This window comes from Lygodium microphyllum, chromosome 23 (assembly GCF_053477565.2).
Source record: "Lygodium microphyllum isolate KBCC chromosome 23, Lygodium_microphyllum_v1.1.10, whole genome shotgun sequence".
NCBI classification, from domain to species: Eukaryota; Viridiplantae; Streptophyta; class Polypodiopsida; order Schizaeales; family Lygodiaceae; genus Lygodium; species Lygodium microphyllum.
In genome coordinates this window covers 62564027-62584584 of record NC_141157.1, presented here as the reverse complement: position 1 = coordinate 62584584, position 20558 = coordinate 62564027, and the positions used below count along the sequence as shown (strand labels likewise).

General features: G+C 41.9%; 1 protein-coding gene across 3 annotated transcripts in view; it reads right to left on the bottom strand.

The window, feature by feature from the left end:
- LOC148016250 (uncharacterized) overlaps nucleotides 1–20558 on the bottom strand; it is a 162359-nt gene that overhangs the window by 67922 nt on the left and 73879 nt on the right. For all 3 annotated transcript variants that reach the window (XR_015688192.1, XM_087664865.1, XM_087664866.1), the window contains exon 5: nucleotides 15046–15266. Coding sequence is in view for 2 of the 3 variants with exons in the window: in XM_087664865.1 (XP_087520991.1) it covers nucleotides 15046–15266 (221 nt within the window). In the remaining variant the exon portion in view is untranslated. The remainder of the gene's footprint in view (nucleotides 1–15045; nucleotides 15267–20558) is intronic.

The following is a 20558-nucleotide window of genomic DNA, read 5'->3' as shown; positions in this document are numbered from 1 at the left end:
ATACCCCGAACTGTGGAAAAAGAAGGATGAAGAGCTCCACTACTTTCATAAAACAAGCAAAACAATCCTACATACTACTAGGATAAGTGTCTAAGGATTCCCAAGGGTGTGTTTGTGTGCTAATCTTATGGCGAATATATGGAGAGAAAGGCAAGACCAGTAAGTAAGCAAGACAAGGCAAAGCCAACATGCAAGCATAGGAAAATTTTGCCTTTGAAAACTGCCATGTGCAATGTCACAAGCATGGTGGATCTGGAGTCCACCACTCCAAGGGTAACCGAGAAGGAATAAATACGCACAAATACATGTTTACATAAAGAGAATGTCAATACATGGGACAATACAAAGAAAAATGTGTAAATATTTATGCTCAAATAGAATACAATACGACAGTGCTACTTAAATTTCCTCAGATGAAAATTGTTCACTTGCCAAGTGTCCTTTTATAATCATGTCATCATGGCAGAACAGATGAAGTTACAAATATCCATAATATACAATATAAAATAAATAAATGTCTAAAAGTAAAAAACTGTAAATATCATCACTGTCACTTTTAAAGAAAAAACCACCCCCCCTCAAACTGAAAGGAAAAGTAAAAGAGAAGCGCCTTCTCCCCATCAATGTAAAGAAATAGAGGAGAGTATACCAAGCCAATCCGTAGTAGAAGGTAATATAGAACCGAAATTGTCCCTTGACGACATAAACTCTAGGCCAATTGAGTCTAGCTCACTCTACTCTCTGGTGAAGTGGTAATAAACTGCCACGTGCCATGTCCGAGGGGTGATGATATGATTGCTCACAATGGCAATGACACTCTGGTTATCACAATAGACATTTATAGGTGACTTGCAAGAAAATTGAAGTGCGGCCAACAAGGTCCTTATATAGATGGTCTCCATAGTACCATCAAAGAGAGTCTTATACTCTACCTTGGTCGTGAAAGCCGTCACAGTTTCCTGCTTACGGCTAGCCTAAGAGATGGGTGTCGACAATCGTACCCAAGGTATAGAGGTAGCCTCCATGGGAACACCGTATGTCTGAATCTTCTGCCTAGTCAAAATCGGTAATCCCCTGTAAGCATAAACCATGACCATAAGTTAGTCAAAAATTATAGATACACCTTAAATAGCTTAACACGCAAAAACAAGCAGTCCAATGAGACATTCTCGGTGCATTAAAATATTGACTAAGCAAACTAGTTGAGAATGCAAGATCTGACCTAATATGAATCGACTATAGTAATTTTCCTACAAAAAAACGATAGGTATAAGCATTAGAACATTGACTCGAGATATCTTTATGTAGATAGACAATGGCATCTAGAGACATGGTCACTAGTCATGTTTGCTCAATGCAATATTGGTCCACCAATTGTAGCGCGTATTTTTGTTGTGACCGAAAGATGCATTCCTCCAATCTAACAATCTCCATCCCCAAGAAATAAGACAACAAAAATAAGTCGATCATCTCGAAAGTAAAGCAAAGTTGTGCCTTAATTTCTGCTAGAGCTGTAGAATCTGAGCTAGTGAGTAATATGTCATCAACATACAATAGGATATAACTAACCCCCGCACTAGTGGTGTGCACATATAGATTCGGATCATAGAGGGTAGAATGGCATCCATGAGTCCATAAGAACTTGTCAATCCTATGGTATCAAGACCTCGGTACTTGCTTCATCCCATAAAGAGCTTTCCGCAAGCGAAATACCTTGTTAGTCTGGGCAGAGAAAGAAAAGTCAAGAGACTACTCCACATAGACTTCTTTCTCCAAATAACCATTTAGAAAGGCACTTTTGACGTTTATCTAATAGATAGCCAACCGTGATGAGTGGCGAGCGCAACTAACAAATGAAAGGATGTCAACCAAGTGGTCAATGCAAAGGTTTTCTCATAGTTAATGCCGTGCTTTTGCATAAAACCTTGCACTACAAGAGAAGCCTTGTATTAGCCTAAAGTACCATTAGACTTTACCTTAGTCCTAAAAGTCCACTTCGTTCTGATGACCGGCTTGTAACAAGGACAATCCACCAATGTCCAAGTCCCATTTCAATCAATATTATCCAGTTCCTCCTCCATGGCCGCACGCCACAGAGGGTCCTGGAGAGTCTCTTGCCAACTGTCCAGCTCAAAATGTGCAATGTAATCAGCTCTAAACAGCAATGCATATACAACCTAAGAGGCAAGCCGAGCAGACTTTCTAGGGCCCTCTAGAGCGAAATCTAGCACAAGGATCCTGAAATCCTACATCGTTTGCTGGTATCACCAAGGTAATGGGTCTCGCGGAGAAGGCTTGGAAGCGAAAATATCTGCAAGAAAGTTAGGAGCGAGTAGTAGACCAAGCTCAATAGGCACAATCTCAAATTATGAGAGCGAAGTTGAGGACAAAGAGTCCAGTGCAGAGAAATGCACTTTGTCCCTCTCATCGAAGACGACATCCCTCCTAACAATCACCTTGTTCATCCAAGGATCGAACAAATGATACGCTTTTGCTTTGAAAGAATAGCCCACAAAAATCAAGCAATAGCCTAACAGGTTTAGTTGCATGAGTAAGAGACTAGTGAGGAAAGTGTGAACGATGTTGTTTACCTAGCTGATATACTTTAGAAAGCTCTCAAGATAGTTTTATGCATGGAAGACTCTCAACCATCCCTTGAAACGACAACTCATATAGAGAGTTGTAGCCAAGATGTCCTAAGCGAAAAGACCAAAGACGCTCAAAGTCCGTAGGCTCCCGTATGGTACCCAAAGTTTGGAAGCGATGAAACTCCGAATCATTGGTAGTCGGCTCTATAAGGAAGTGTCGTGTGATAAAGGCCATTAGGTTGTACCTTGCCTCAAGCAATCACTAAACCAGTCTGAGAGTCTAGAACCTCGATAATGGTTGCAATAAAGAAACTGCTCGCCCCAACTAGAAAGGCTACTGGACGGACAACAACGTCACTGCAAGCTGGGGGACATGATAGACATCATCCAGCTAAGTGAGATCTGGACCTAGGTTAAGTGGGAAAATTGACGTGACCCTGGACTTGAATCTTGACCGAGAAGTTGTTTCCTACGCGAATACTCTTGGCTGCAAGGGCTCGGGAAATGAAAATGCCTGCTCTAGGAGTCCTGTGATGGGTAGCTTCATTGTTCGTAAGCCAAACAGCTACTGATGTGCTTGGCTGTGACGAGTGGGCTTTGCAAGCACCTCATCAAGAGGCAACTCACAAATGTAAATACGACTCACATCAAATGTTTCTAAAGAGACATTGCGGATCTCTATAGACCAATCAGACAAACGCTCTAGAGTTGTATAGTTCGTCGACTGCGATGATTGACTAGTTGGCAGGTTGTATCTGGCCTTTCTATTGCCCCTGCTGAGGGTTCCCACCACCTTGCTACCACAGTTGGAGATTACCCGACTCTGTCTTTGAAGTTTTGAAGCTCATGATTCAAATTTATGTGACGGATCCTATCCCAAGCTGCATAGCGATCAGTCAAGTGTGCCCAATGCTCGGATGCTAAGTTAAAATATTGAAGCTGAGAGTCAGCCTTGCATAAACGGACTACCTTGTATAAAACAAGGGCAAGATCAGTTTGGGATTCTAACCCCTGCACTAAATCCCATAAGTTTTGAGAGTCTAAGACATGACTCATAATAAAATTTGACCAAGTAGTGTAGTTTAATCTGTTGAAATGAGTCATATCATTAAATGCATGCTTGGCAGATGAGGGGCTAGAACCATGAGGTGTCTATAAAGATGGATAGATGGAATAATATGAAGGATAAGATGGTGATCGTTGTGGTGGATAAGGAGGAGGAGAAGAGGTAAAGGTGGATAGGCAAAAATAGGCTATTGATGTCCAATGAGTACCGATTGCTACGAAGGTACTGAAATGGACATAGATCCACATGATACCATAGCTATAGGTGCAAGCACTAGGACACAATAGCCTTATTCAAATGTAGGCTTGGGCACAACACAATGATTGGATGGTCCACTAGGTAATACCATGGAGGCAACCTACGATACCAAATGATCCACACTCCAGTGCTTCTAAATGTACTCTCAAATAGATAACCCAAAAGTACATGTGTGGGAGGTCAAGTCTCTGTCACAAGTACACCACCTGGAAACCGGCATATAGAGCTTCTGAAGGCTGTGCCTAAATTTACAAAACCCCCCCCCCCTTCCCCTCGGTGAGGTATGTGGCGGATAATGTGGTGCACTTAATGGAACCGGAAATAAAGCTGCAGTGGGAGATGAGGGAGGGATGGGTGGAAGCCCAAATTGATTTGCGATGGATATTATTCTGGAAAACATGGTTGGTTTTTTTAGTCCATTAAATGCATTAGATAAAGATGCACCTGCTCCATATTAACCATGAGAAAGAAAATCATTTGAAGAAAAAGAAAGAGACGAAATACTTACAAGTTCTTTTAGCTTCTTACCTAGTCTTGAGTTCATAAAGAAATACCTATCTTCCTCATAAATCACGAATCAAAATTTGTTTTGAAGAGTTCCTTCTTGACGAGTACCCCCCCATCCAACAAAAATATAGAATCAATTGGCATAGTATCTAAAAAAATAGGGCTTGTATTTGGCATTGGAGAAAAGAAGTAGTATGGAAATGATGTATAATCTGAGCCAACTTCCATTTGCAGATGGCCAATTCGTAGTGGAGATTTTGAAGGTCCTGCAAGATCATTAGTTTTGTGCACCAAATCTAAAGAAGAAAACTCAAGCTTACCTTTAACCTCCTACAGAGCCCTATGCATAAGGATAAGATCATACTCAGTGGAAAAAATTTAATATGGTCTATGGACTCTATGGTAGTCTGATGATTCTCCGCTCATCTCAAATCGTGCAGTAGCAAGCTGAGAGGCCCATTCCTAATCGTTTCTGTCCCTGTTTGGCTATGAAGACTGGAGCAGTGTTGTGAATGTATTCAAAGTCATCAGACTCTTCTCTTTTTCCTACTTTTGCGAATGAGCTTTCCGATCAAAGGCCAAGGTTTCTCGTCAAAAAGTACCTAGCTCTGATACCATGTGAAGAAATACTCTAAACACAAAAAACACAAATCCAATCAAATGACAAAGTACAAACTGATAAACATAGAACATAGTTAGGATTAGGGTAACTCAAAGACAATAAACACCATGAATAATAAAGTGAATTAATAATGAATATGCACTACTCATGCAACAAATGCACTATGCAATGAATATTCAAACTCTCATATCTTTGGGATCAAGGTAGGCATTATGAGCTATACAGTGTGTCGTACTTTGAACGGATCTCGAATCATAGCAAAGGCAGACTCCAACTATCGAACATCAATAAATGCATTCAAGAAAGGCTGGATATGATGCAGATAGTAGTGGAGAAGAGAAAAATACTAAAAACGCAGGTACCTAAGGATAGAAAAACCCGGCAACAATCATTAGGTGTAAACGTAGTCTATGGAGCGGAGAGAAGATCATAGGGACAATCAGAAACTGTAAACGAAGCCTATTGAGGAGAAAGAAGCTTCTCTCACGAGGTAGAGTCTAGTTCTATAGTTCATCCAGTCTATTGTTCTTTACTATAACTTACCTTTTTGGTGGAAATCTTAGATTTCCAATATCCTCCACGTCTTCATCGTATCTCTCTTCACTGCACTTTCATCATCCCTTTTTGGGCTTTGGGGGGGGGGGGGGGGGTGGTTGAAAAACCACTTTTTCAATTTTCACATATTAGTTAGAGTTTCATACTAACAACACCAGAAAGGATTGGTGTATAGGAACAGGAAATGGCCGTCCCGAGGCCCCGGAACGCGGGAACACCATCCCGAACAAATGGGCTGAATGGGGATGCCAAAATGGGATGGGGACATCCCCTATCCCATCCCCAACAGCCATCCCCTACCCCGTCCCCTTGTCACATTCCCTACCCTGCCCTAGCCGCCCCCTACCTCGCCCTAGCCGTCCCCTATCCCATCCCCTTGTCACATCCCCTGTCAAGCAACATTTTTTCCTCTCTTTTTTTTGGCAGTGGATGTCTTTTAGGGGGTGGTTTTTTTGTATTTTCTCTTTAGTAGTATACATTCACTCACACACACGGTAAAATGGGACCGTTTTTTGGGATAGAGATGGGAATAGGGACGAGCCCACAAGGACAAGAATAAACAAATGTCATCTCCTATTACCATGAGAGGGGGCTCTAACATGGGGATGAGACTGGGATGGAAAGCTACAAAATGGGCATCTCCTATTACTATGCCCACACATCCCTCCACCACATCCCATGCATACATTTGCAAATGCTATTTATGTATGTTGTTTCCTCCCGCGTCCCAACCCCCTGTTTCCATTCCTTGCTTTTAGCCGTCCCCCGTCCCCGACCCTATCCCCGTACCCATCTCCGTTCCCGTTCCCTGTTCCATGTTATTATGGGTTGGTGTCCACATTTTCGTCATTTTTATTAGTGAGCACCCACACAATGGTGTCAAAATGACTAAGTGACCAGAGAGATAGTAGGGTTTGCAAGGGAAAACACAAAGTGTTTACAACAAACATTGAGAGAGAAAAGTAACACAGAAGATGACGAAAGATAAATCATGTTGATGAAGTGAATCTAATACAAGGGAACAAGAGTGCCGTAGCACAAGGAAGATGATGAAGACAGCCACGAACCACGACCCGCAATATGCTCTTGAAGGGATGTGAGGGCAATACAGAGGCTGCAAAGAAGAGGTGACAGACTGAATGAATCAGTCATGTAGAATGAGTGACAGAGGCAACCTATAAATAGGCAAGAGACTGTCTAGGATGGCGCCCGGAGGGAGGGTGCCGACTGTCTAGGGTAGCGGCCCATTGTGGGTGCCCAGCTCCTTTTTGGGGCTGTCCACTATGAAACCCTAAAAGCAAAACGCAAATGCAAACTCCATGTGAAGGGTTTCTCAACACCTCCTCTCAGGCCCAAAAAGGGAAACAAGACAAGAGCGAGGTGGAAATGGAATGTTACATGCTGAAGAATGCTCATGCAGCAAGTGTCACTTGGATAATGTCCCTCGTGGAAAAATTGTTCACTTACCCAAGTGCCCTAGTATAAAGATGATGAAAACATGCAATGCAAAGTAGCAATGTCTGACTTGCAAAGAGACAGCAGGGTTTGCGAGGGAAAACACAGTGTGTACGGCAAACACTAAGAGAGAGAAGTAACACAAAAGATAATGAAAGATGAATCATGCTCATAAAGTGAATATGATACAAGGGAACAAGAGTACCGTAGCACAAGAAAGATGATGAAGATAGCCACGAACCGCAAACCGCAATGTCTTCCTGAAGGGGTATGAGGGCAATGGAGAGGTTGGAGAGAAGAGGTGACAGATATAGGCAAGAGACTGTCTAGGGTGGCGCTCAAAGGGAGGGCGCCAGCTGTCTAATGTGGCGCCTCATTGTGGGCGCTCAGCCCCTTTTTGGGGCTATCCACTATGAAACCCTAAACGCAAAAAGCAAAACGCAAACTACACATGAAGGGTTTCTCAACACCCCCTCTCAGGCCCAAAAAGCGAAACAAGAGAAGAGTGAGGTGGAAATGGAATGCTGCATGCTGAAGAATGCTCGTGCAGCAAGTGCCACTTGGACAGTGTCACTCGTGGGGAAATTGCTCACTTGCCCAAGCATCCTAGTACAAAGATGATAAAAACATGCAATGCAAAGGAGAAATGTCGGACTTGCAAAGAGATAGTAGGGTTTGCAAGGGAAAACACAGAGTGTGTACGACAAACACTGAGAGAGAAAAGTAGCATAGAAGATGATGAAAGATCAATCATGCTAATGAAGTGAATCTTATACAAGGGAACAAGGGTGTCGTAGCACAAGGAAGATGATGAAGACAGCTACGAACCACAAACCGCAATGTCCTCCTAAAGGGGTATGAGAGCAATGGAGAGGCTGGAGAGAAGAGGTAACAAATTGAATGAATCAACTGTATAGAATGAGTGATAGAGGCAGCCTATAAATAGGCAAGAGACTATCTAGGGTGGCGCCCGGAGGGAGGGTTCCGGCTGTCTAAGGTCGCGCCCCACTGTGGACGCCCAGCTCGTTTTTGGGGCTATCCACTGTGAAACCCTAAATGCAAAACGCAATAGGCCTATAAATAGGCTGTCACTTCATTCATTCTACATCTCTTTAGTCATTCTCCACCCCTCTTCTTTCATCACTCTGACACTCGTCTCTCTTCACATCATTGCTTCTATACCCCTACTAGAGGACGTCATAGTTCATGGCCACCCCTCTCTCTTCTCCTTCAGACGCCATGTTCCCTTTCTAGTTCAAGCTACATTTGGAGGCACCCTCTTTGTTGGCATCATCATCTCCATTCTTGGCGTCAGCTTCCTCCCCTTCAAGCACCTTCCCACATTCGCATTTGACTGCTTGGAGGCTTTCCTCGACTTGGCAACAAGTTTCTCCAACTTTGTGTCAAGTTTTCGCACACTAGCGTCAGTCTTCACCTACAAACGTCATCATCCATCTTGCGTTTTGTACAAAGGAGATCTCTACAATTTGCATTTGCCATCATCAAGCATCGTCTCAACATTTGGCGACCTTCCCCTACACGTGTGTCAACATCCAAGATACTGCAGATCGTGTTTGCAGCCTTCTGGCTTCTAGGATTTGCATTTGTTGTCCAAGCCATCTCCACCGCATCTGAGAACTACGCTTCCCTCCCTTGACAATTGGTGATCATCTTCATTATCTCCGACAGCATCAAAGGACTGCAGTTCACTCCCTCAACAACTATCCTTCACTTTTTTTCTCATAGCATGATTCCCTGGATCATTAATATGTTCTCATGTTTCTGAGTTTCTCTTCTCTCTATCTTTGTTGTACACACACTGTGTTTCTTCCCACAAACCCTATTGTCTCTCTACATCATCGCATATCTTGACATAAAATACATTAAATCCTTGAAGCATTTATAGGTAATTAAATGTCACAGAAATAAGAATCTCTCTTAAAGGAGAATGTCTAATAGAAGGGGGCTCTAAGTAACCAATCATGGGGTCTACAATGTCACAAGGTGACTGAAGATGGATGTAGGTGCTAGCAACCCAACTATGCAAAGGGCCTCTCCTGCTCATACACTCAGAATCTCAATTTAAGCTTACATGCTATATTTTTTTATTTGATAATTGAATGCTCCCTTTTACCAGTCTCTGAATTGAGCAGTCCCTCTTTTAAACTTTGGTACATATAAGTCTTTAAAATGGTAGTACTACAATCTCAGCAAAACTTAAAAAGAAAATTGCCTTTTGAAGCAATGGTGCAAATGTTTACTGAAGATGCATACAAGAGGGCATACATTTGGCTGGGCCCAAAATTACCAGAGTTAGCTGTTTGAGATGCTAATATAATACAGATACTATGCCATACTAAAACATTTACGTTTTGTATTTTTGCCAATCACTCAAGGATAGCTTCATAGATTGTCTGAGCAGTTATACAAGCCAGAATACCTGGACAAAGGTTCGGAAAGCCACTATGACTAACAGCATGGAAATCAAGATAGCACATATTCTTTGGAGCCCAACTTTTTTAATGTTTGTCTTTCAGGCACTCCTTGCAGAATTTCTTATGATAGCTGCCACTTTCCTACTTTTCAGCCAGGTGTATTTAACTTTTGCCACTGATATATCCTTGCTCATCCTTCTCTTCACAGCAATCCATTTTATACATTAAGCAATTCTAGAAGAGTAGTCTCAGAGACACACATCATCCCCCAATTTTCAAACCCCCCCCCCCAAAAAAAAGAAAAAAAAAGAAAAAGAAAGAAAGAAAGAGAAAAGCCAAAAAATATAAGAATAAATGATAATACATCAGCCGTACTTTAGTTTGTGTTGGCCCAAGGTGGCATTTTTCACTATGATAGCCTTGAGCATTGTACTCTCTTTCAGTCATTAATACATCACCTCTCATTTTGTGATTGAGTATCTTTGTGGATCGATTAATTCATTCATAAGATTAATTGTGCAATTACTCCACACTTGATAAATGAACTAATTGATGCACAAAGATACTGAATCACAACATGGGAGGCAATGTATTAATGACTGAAAGAGAGTACAATGCTCAAGGCGATTGCAATGACAAATGCTGCACTTGGGCCAACACTTTGGAGTATCTTTCATGACTTCACATCAATCGTACTTTAGTTTGGAACATCTTTGATGACTTTCTTTGAGGGTTTCATGTGGCAATCCTTATATAAGGAAGTTGGGAAATGCATCTTGATTGATATGCTATGAACCCAATCCTGTGCTTGTTTCTTTGAAGATCTCCTTCAAGGAATTCGTTTAGTGACATGATTTGAAAAATCCCATAAAATAGATCAAGTCTCATACCCCAACAGCATCTAAAGATTCAAAGAGGACAGAGTAAAAATGTGTTAAGAAAGATAACACTCTCACATCTGAACCTACACGCAAAACAATCTATAAACAAAGATGTGCCGATTGACCTTAGTTGTAACTTGTATGTCCAGCCACCTGCCCTACACGTGCTCTTTCCGCGTTTCTTGTGCCCCTACATCCCGCGTTTCACGCTTTTTCTGCACTGTTGCGCTTTTTGGGGGGGGTGGGAAGCCTTGGATACCTCACCCCACCCCCCTTTTCCAAATTCCAGCCATCATCCATGCAAAACTTAATGCTCCTCTTTGGATTTCTTCCAGGCTCCAGCTTGCAACCCTCTCTTTGGATTCCTTCTCTCTTTAGACTTTGATTGTTTCAACTTTGAACTTTGACCCTTCTCTCATCTACAAAAGGTGCTCCTCTCCTCCATGCTTCCACACCAATTCAACAAAGCACTTATAAGTTACCATTCTCATCTTCCTCTTTCCCGCACCCTATCGAAGCATTTGCCATTCTCAAAGAGTCAAATCTCATCTCCCATCCCTTCTATCCCGCACCCTATCAAAGCATTTGCCATTCTCATCTCCCATTCCCTCTCTCTCACTCTTGCTCTTTCAACTTTATCCCACAACTTTACCTGAACCCTCAGGCCTGTCGAGTCTCCCTCCCTTTCAACTTTCAAGACTCAAGTTTCAAGAGTCGAGTTGAGACTCAAGTATCTCTCTCTCTCTCTCTCTCTCTCTCTCTCTCTCTCTCTCTCGGGCCTCTTTATTCGTCATCGGCACCATGACTCATGAGAAGCACAAGGCCTTCAATTTACATGCAATCCATGTGGAGAGGGACACAAAGAAGTCCAACTCCCACCATTGGACATGCAAGTATTGCGGGAAGTGCTATACAAGTGGTGCAACTCGGCTTCTTCAACATCTTTCCAAGACGGGGGGACAAGTTGCTCCATGCAAGGAAATCCCTCCAAACATTGCGGAGGAGATTCTCGCCAAGATGACAGGGGGATCCACAAGAGGAGGAAGTGGCTTATTGGCACCAACTCCTATGCCTACTAACAAGGAAGTATCCAATGTGGGCGTATCTTCAACCGATGCGGGAGAGGCCTCTACCATTGGTGGTGGGGGCTCCACATCCACAGCTGGCTCCGGTAAAAGACAAAAAGTGGAGGCTCATGTGGTGCCGGAGAGACAATCGTCTCTCTCTCAAGCACTCGGTCATGTGCGTGGATCGGTTGCCTTTCTTAGAGAAAGGCAACGACTTGCGGACATTGAAATTGCAAGCACGGTGATTGAGTGCAATCTTACATTCAATGTCCTAAAGCAAGAGCAATGGAAGAAGATGGTAAAAGCCATTGCCAATGTGGGTCCATATGAAGGATGGACCGGTGTCACATACAATGACATGAGGATGAGAAAGATTGATGAAGAGGAGAGGATTGATAGAGCCCTTGATCCTATTCGGGCTGCATGGATAAAATATGGTTCCTCCATTCTCACCGACGGATGGAGTGATCGTAAGAAATGGGGCATCATCAATATACTCATCTCATGTCCACTCGGCACTTACTTTTTGCGGGCCGTAGATATCAGCAAGAGGGGGAGAAAAACAACGGCCGCATTCATCTACCGCCACATTCGATAAGCTATCATTGAGGTATACATTGCAATTTGCGTTTTAAATTTGTTTCACTTTCTTTCATTATGATAATATCATGATTCATAATTGAAATTTGATTTATACATAACTTGTAATTCGTAAATTGCGGTTGTAGGTGGGCCCCTCGCATTCATCTACCGCCACATTCGATAAGCTATCATTGAGGTATACATTGCAATTTGCGTTTTAAATTTGTTTCACTTTCTTTCATTATGATAATATCATGATTCATAATTGAAATTTGATTTATACATAACTTGTAATTTGTAAATTGCGGTTATAGGTGGGCCCCTCAAATGTAATGCAAGTTGTTACCAACAATGCATCGAATTGTCAGCGCATGGGCTCTTTGCTTGAGGCCGAGTTCCCTACCATTGTGTGGACTCCATGTGCAAGTCATTGTTTGGACTTGCTCATGGAGGACATTGGGAAGCTCAAGTGGGTGAAGAGGGTGGTCCGCAAAGCTACATCAATTGTCACATTCTTCACGGTAAAGGTAAAGGTGCTTGCGATGTATCGTCAGCATAGCACACTTGAGTTGAAGAAGCCTTCTTCAACTCGCTTTGCTTACATGTGGTTATTGTTGGAGCGCCTTTATGAGGTACAGTCCCCCGCCTTGCACTAAACAATGTTGTCCACTCTATGGAATGAGTGGGATGAGCATGAGACAAAGGAGGCCAAAGCCATGCAATGCTTGTGCCTTAATGAGCAGTTTTGGCAAAAAGTCTGTGTCGTTATCATTGTCGTAACTCTCTTTTATAGGGTGTTACGTATGAGTGATTGTGAGGGGTCCACCATGGGCCTTCTCTTTCACTTCTTTAGAGCGGCATTGGCGGAGGCACGTGCTTGTACAGTGATCACAGAGACACGGCATGCACATGTTTTAGAGATAGCAGAGAGGAGATGGGCGTGGATGCATAAGCCCATCCATGGTTTTACCGCATTGGTACATCCAGCCTACAAGTCACCAGCGGTCATGGATGATATAGAGTTCCATTCACACCAGCTTTATTTGACTCATGTAGTCCTTGTTGATGACCACAATGCAGTGCTAGAGAAGCTAGGATGCTATGCAGATCAGAGAGGGCATGTGGCTTTTGCTTCTCCCACTTGTGGAAGGAGAAAGTTACTTGTGAAGCCTTTATTTTGGTGGCAAAACTTTGGATACGCACTAGAGAACCTTCAGTCCTTAGCCATGAGGGTCCTTGCCCAGGATTGCTCTTCGGATACATATGAGAGAAACTGGAGTGCCTATTCTCTCATTTACACAAAGAATTGCAATCGGCTTAGCACACGACAGTTAGAGCGACTAGTCTATTGCCGCACAAACTTACGCATGATGAGGGCTATGATAAGCATGGGTAGTCCGAAGCAGATAAAGTTTAAACACTTAACCATAACATTTAAAATTTGTTGTTTTAACTTTTAAACTTTGAACTTTGAAGTTTAAGCTTTATACTTTACAATTTAGACTTTAGCATTTAGTATTTACAATGAATCATGATCAATCTTACGTGCATCACTACATTGTGTAGGTGAATGTTGATACATTCAAGTTGACGGGCGACACTCTTCCGGGTGTACATAAGGAGATGGATGAGGAGGAGAAGATGATTTTTGCAGAGCTCTATAGAGAGCTTATAGCTGCAGATACTCGTGACACTCGCAGTCAGCGTGCTCGTGGGCGAGGAGTTCGAGTAGGTTGTAGCAGAGGTATGGTCATTCGACGCCCTCCATCATCGAGGAGGGGTGGTTCGAGTGGCTTGCAGACATATGTAAGACGGGGCTCTAGTAGCTCACATCCTATGCCTCATGATGACATCCCCCCCCTTGCCTACACAGCCATCACCTAGGGAGCCATCATTTGATGATGATGGTAACCTCATCAGTGAGGATGAGTATGAGTCTGTCTCATCATCAGATGCCGAGGAGTCATCTTCAGACTCTCTTGATGAGCACTCAAATGGTTCTGATGATGATGATGATGATGATAGTGATGCCTCATCATAGATTCATCATTCATATGACATAGGTCTCTCTTTTTTTTTAGATTAGATATACTAGACTGTAGTTGTATGATGTATCGCATGTTTTGTGTAGCCCATGCAAGTCGCGACCGCGATGGTCACCCTCATGTATTCATCTTATTCTGTAATGAAATGGCTATTTCCACTTTAAACATGTATTCTATGATCTATCATTTAATTATTTATGGTTTTTGTTATTTTAAAAATCATCTTAATTTTTTTTCGTACTAATATCGTACCGTACCTTATAAAATCGTAAGGTGCCAATTAGTACCGTATTTTATCATACCGTACCTGACAACTATGGTTTTGCAAGTTGGTCTCTCTGTCTACTCAGCTATCTCCAATTATTCACGTTGTAGAACATTAGATACTATTTTATGTAGGGCTCTTAGCCGACTCTGCATTCTCTCGTATTTGTGTCAACCACCAGTGAATCAGGGGCTAGCTCTCCGGCCTACTACTTCCTACCGCTCTATTCAAGGTTTGCAGCAACTTTAATGTGGCTCTTCTGCACATCTCCACTATGAAAAAGCCTGAGGTTGGCTAAAAATCATCTCTTGAAAGAAAGTGGAATCTTTCCAGAAATGTCCTTAGTAGACTACACTACATACAACCAATCTGGCCTAAATAAGGCTGGTGCTGTGGTTCTTGTGCATGACTCTACTATGAAAAAGCAGTTGGCTAAAACCTCTCCTTAAAATATAATGGAATTGAACAGACATATTGGAGCAAATCTGGCTTGAACGGACATGTTGTGTCTAGTAGACCATGCTATGTACACGTTAATACAAGCACTAATCTGGCCTAAATTATGTATACTGTGCTTTTCAACATAGCATTCAAGAAAGTGTTTCTATACTTCAGAAAGTAAAGAACTGGAAATAAAGTTAAGTTTACTAACTTTAATATAGCATTCAAGAAGTTGATTTTATACTTCAGAAAGTAAAATTTCGGAAATAAAAACTCACTCTGAGCCTGGAGGAAATCTGTGTGGAGAGCTGTCCTTGAATTCAACAAGCTGAGCGAAAAGATAGGCTTCAGCTAGAGAAAATAGTGTGTCAATAAGAGCAAAATCAGGTTCGTCAAATGATTCTCGTGATAAAGTATTGCAATAGGTTGCCACCCGATCATCACGAGACATCTCACGAAAGCCATGGTATGCAACTTTTACATACTTGTGACGATCCATCTGCACATCAACATTTATGTTGTTTAAAAAGTTGTAAGAACTATGTGACAAGTCTATCCTCAAACAGAAGCTGCAAAACAGTGGTGTGTGTGACAGAAAAATGAACACTTGTTTTCAAAAAGACAACCCTCCCCCAGAAAGGAAAAAGAAAGGGTGCTAAAAGAGATTTCATCAATCCAAAACCTTATTTTCTTTTCACATCATACACTATGCATTTCACAGGCCTTGGGACAAAAAAAGGAAGCCAGAAAGAAAACAAATTCATCCAAATAGATTTTGTATTTGTAAAGCTTGTCAGCTTCATTGGCAACTATGACTTCAATCTGTTTGCAGACATGTAGTTTGGCCATTGTTCAAGTCTTCAAGACAATTGTAACTCCCATTTTGGGCTTCTTCATGATTACATGTCTTGTCTGATTTTGGCAAAATTGTCTCAAATCCATACCTTTTGCCCAAGAGAAGTCCAGAATTTTGTCAATTCAATTTTCATCATCCTATACACACCCTTTTCGGGAGAAAAATTCCTCTTCCTAAATGCCATTAATCTCGTTCACACAAGCCCCCATTCAGATATAAACACATCAAACAAATCTGTTTCAGAATGTGATAGTTCATTCTTTTATAACCGTAGTGGACAGTTACCAAAGGAGCAGCCTCTGAATCATCCCATGTCATCCAAATTCTAAATATACCAAAAGTCAAACTGATCAAGGGAGTGGAAAGTGATGGAATGCTCCTCGTTTAAAACCCCTTAAGGGAACCATACATCAATTATATAATGTGATGCTTTATAAGCCCCATAGAAAAGAACAAAAAAGTTCTTTCAAAATGCCTCAAAGGAAGCTACCAAAAGATCCACACTTTAAGAATTGGCAAATAAGAGCCTAACATAACTGCAGCAATATAAAACTACACTTACGAGCACACATATTACCTACTCTTACATCATCGACCACATGTGTAGCTTATATTAAGGCATTTCCTTGGCACTCCAGGATAACAGTTCATTAAGTTGTGCTCACATTCTGTAAAAGTGCAAACACACCCGAAGAAAGAAACAGCAATCCACATTAACTTAACAAAACACAATAGTAGATAAGGAGAGGAATCCACAATGAGAACCAATAGCACAAGGGAAGAGCACTAGTGCACAGGCTCCCTCTCTCCACACCAACAGTCTGCAAGTATATGACCATAAATGTGGCTGCACACCCTCCTCTATAGGTGTAGGTAGGCCAACAAGGTAATCACTAAATAAGAAGCCTATTATTAGCTAGGCCTTGGATACACATGGACCTATAAATGACAACTTCCAACACCCTCTCAAAGCATTGATGAGCAATGAAAAACAAGAACACCAAGGATGTTTCATGGATGCACATGCAAGATCAAAAGTAGATCTGCATCAGTGATTGCATGCTTAAAATAGAAGCCCTCTAACACCATGCTTCCTCTATAAAAACAAAGTGCAGTGAACCAATTTTCCCAAACCTAAAGTGCCCTAAACTTGTTCCTACTACAAGACTCAATAGCTATCCCTAAAGTTCCCTAAGCACATTTAGACAAGACCCCCACTGAGAATTTGGTAAGTGGTGAATGACAAATGTGGTGGGTGCACATCCATAATGGATGTCAAAGGATATAACACTCTTGGCCCCTCATATAAGGCCAAATGAACGCATTATGTCATACATCCCATCATGAACTTGGAGTGAGACACATCACTCCAAGTTCTTTGTTTGGCAATGAACATACATCACAAAATTTGCTGGCCCATGAGCACTCTTTGCAGTAGGACTCCATAACCTTTGTCAAAAAATGTGAGCAAACATGCTCTCCACCAAAATACAAAAAGGCATCAGCAATACCCTCTCCCTAACCTTGCACTTAGACCAAAAATCATAGTTACCTAGAATGGGGAACGGGAACGGGAACGGCACGTCTTAAGTGCCCCAAATATGCCCTACATGACCCAAGTTGCCCCAAAAAATGTCCCTCTAATTGCCCCGATACCCCTCAATGCTCCAAATTGACCCAAATGTCCCAAAATTGACTCGATTACCCCCATAGCTCCAAATTGCTTTGAATTGCCCCAATTATCCCAATTTCCCTTGAAATTAAATGGATGATTACCTTGGAATTGAGAATAGGCTCAAATTTGATTGTGATTTGCAAGACTTCATAATGCATCAAATTTGAACTTTGCATGGACTCCTCATTGGCTTGTGGATTGTCTTGACACTTTGAATCTTCAATGAGAGAGAGAGAGACAAAGAGAGATTTGTGTGTGTGTGTTTGTGTTTTACGAAAAAAAAAAGAGATTAGTGTGTACACATTAGGCGATGGAGATGAGTGAACATGTGGTAGAAGGAGTGTGATACAAGCAAAAAGAAAAAACTAGAAAAAACGTAATTTTTTTGTCAACGCTAGGGAACGGCCTTGGGAACACTAGGGAACGGTAGGGAATGGCCTTGGGAACGACAGGGAACGTTCCCTAGCTGTTTCACCCCCTCCGAGGGTCTAGAACGCGTTAGGTCATTCCTACAGGCTAGAACGGCCGTTCCCTATTTCTATGCCGGAAATGCTATGTTCACCATCACATCAAGCACACAATACTCATACGAAATTTGTCATTATCATGGAAGTATGTCCGCTCCAAACTAAGCACCATCACATCACAAAGCTTTAACTGATTATAAACCTCACTTACAATCACCTACGACCTATGAGAGTGCACAACGGAAGAGAACCATGGACGTGGAGAGAAGGAGAGAAAGACATACAACAAAAGATGAAGAAAGAAATCTGGACTAACTGAAAAGAATGCTGAATACATAGGAGGGACTGATCAGTCCCTGCACGCAGCCCAAGGCATCAATGAGGGCACCATATCAAGCTGAAATGATGATAGCAGCACTAACCATGACGGAGACCGTGACAATGATGGAGGCGGCGATAGTGACGGAGACGGAGAATATCCAGCCTGCTGTCCACATGGGAGACGGAGGAGACTACAGCAACCAACGGAGCACCTGCCAAGAAATAGAAGAAGATGAATGAGCCAAGTGAGGAGGGTCAGCTATAAATAGCTGAATGCCTCCAAATCTGGCCAACCTGCCAAAATGGCCTCTAAATCTGGCTGACCTGCTGAAAAATATCTTAGGACTGTAATAAATGCATTCCGATTGTTTCCAGAGAAAGATCTGAAAAATGATGACGTAGCATCCTACAATGCAGAGGAAGGCAAGCACTAGTAGGGGCTGGAAATTTACTGGAAATGGAAAAAATGCACACAAAACTCGACGGCAAGAAGAAATGCAAACTCTAGAATGAGCTACCTCCTTCGCCAAAGCACATGACAAACATGTCAAAGCTCCTAATGCCCTTGCCTGACTCAAATTAAGGCTCACAAGCAGGAGATGACTACCACAAAGACGTGAAATTTTTAGATGCTTTAATCTTGCTAGTAACATTTGATTAATTTAATAATCAATAGACAAATGTGATGCACATGGCAGTTATTTCATGGTTGATGGCCAAAGACCCCAAGGAGTCAATGAATATCAAAGGCAAAAGTTGTGACAAGTTACGCCAACTGGGCTTTGATTGTCAATTGGTGTCAATTTTGACCCTAGGACAGTCATTTGACCGTTAAGTATCAGTTGTGACACTAGGCACTGGCATGAATTAATCAATCAATTAATTAATTAATGCCACTCTAAGGATCAATTGAGGTTGGGAACCACTCCAAGTTGCAAATGACCTAGTCAATTTAAATATGAATGGGCACATTTGATTTTGGGCAGGGTCAAAAGGGCTAAAAATAATTTTCAAATTTTATTTAATGACTGAAAATTGCTGGAAAATGGAATTAGAAGGCTGCCACTTGTTGGCAAAATACCTAGGCAACTAAGAAAAACGTTTTGGGGTTGGTGGAGAACCATTCAATGTCAGCAAGCTGACACACAGAGAGAGGAAGGGGGAGACACTGTTGGCTCAATTCTCTACACAAATCAACATTACTGCAAGTGACAACAAATAGAGGGCTCCAAGAGGCAAGGGACAACAGAGGGACTCTCTCGAGGGGCTAGCGACAGTATTGATAATTAGGTGATAGCATTTATGAGGCTTCAGGACAGCAAGCAATTGCATTAATTGCAGATCTGACAAACCGACAATCAATTTTGGACATTTCCTCCTGAAGAATCTCATATTTCCCTCTACTCACATCATTCTCTCATCTTTTCTAGCCTATTCTTTGAAGATATCAGCATCTCTCAGCCATTTGGAGCAGATCTCAACCAAATTTGGTGGACAACAAGGAGAATTCTGCTGTAAATACTACATTTCTGCAGAAATTAGGGTTTAACAGCCATCTTGGGACCCTTGCCATCAATCAAGGGCATCATACACTGAAATCAGCACCTAAAATTCAAGGAATTATCAAGGATTTGAGATGCTGGCTCATCCATGAATTGGGGCAACATTTGGCCAGTTGGGGTTTCGTTAGAGTAAGTCCTAGGTGAAAATCAAGGGGCAATTGGCCCCAATTGCTTGCTAATTATTTGTATAACAAGGGGTTTTTAAACCAACAAATGAGATTGTGAAATCTCTGCTTATAGTGAGATCCATTGGCTATTCAAGTTAAAGAAATACCGAAAGGAGCACTCGTTTTGGGGTCAACAAGGTATCTATTGTCCAAGATTATTAAGATAAAGTGTGCATTTCAATTTATGCTCTTTATTTATTGCTGTAATTAAGCGCTTGATCAATTTACCACCTCTCTGAGAGGGAAGGCTGGTCTCATGGTTCCATTGCCGGGATACCACTCGATCCTTTGATTGGGTGGGCTTGAAGCACCTGATTGCAGGCCAAAGCTTTGTGCTAGTGCCGATTTTTGTGCTCAGCTAAGTAGTTATAGCAAGATCTCTTCATGCAGTGAGATAGAATCAAGTAATGATGATACCTCTCAGTATGGACATTCACATAGGAAAGAAGGAAATGCAATGTCTGATCTTGGATAAGGCCCATATGATGGACAAAATCTGAAAATGTTGTTGTTAGGCACGATGCAGGGCCTTCAAGGCAAAATGAGGCTAATGATCAACAAGAGGAATAGGAATTCAATTACCACTTCAAGGATCAAATGAGAACAGCCGCAAATCTCTTTGCTGAGTTGGCAAAGAATCCTTAGTTTGTTCAATTTTTTAATGCTCCGAAGAAGGACAACAAGTGCAAGAAGAAGAAGTCATCTTCTACACCTTCGAGACAAGAAGGTCCACCTAAGATAGA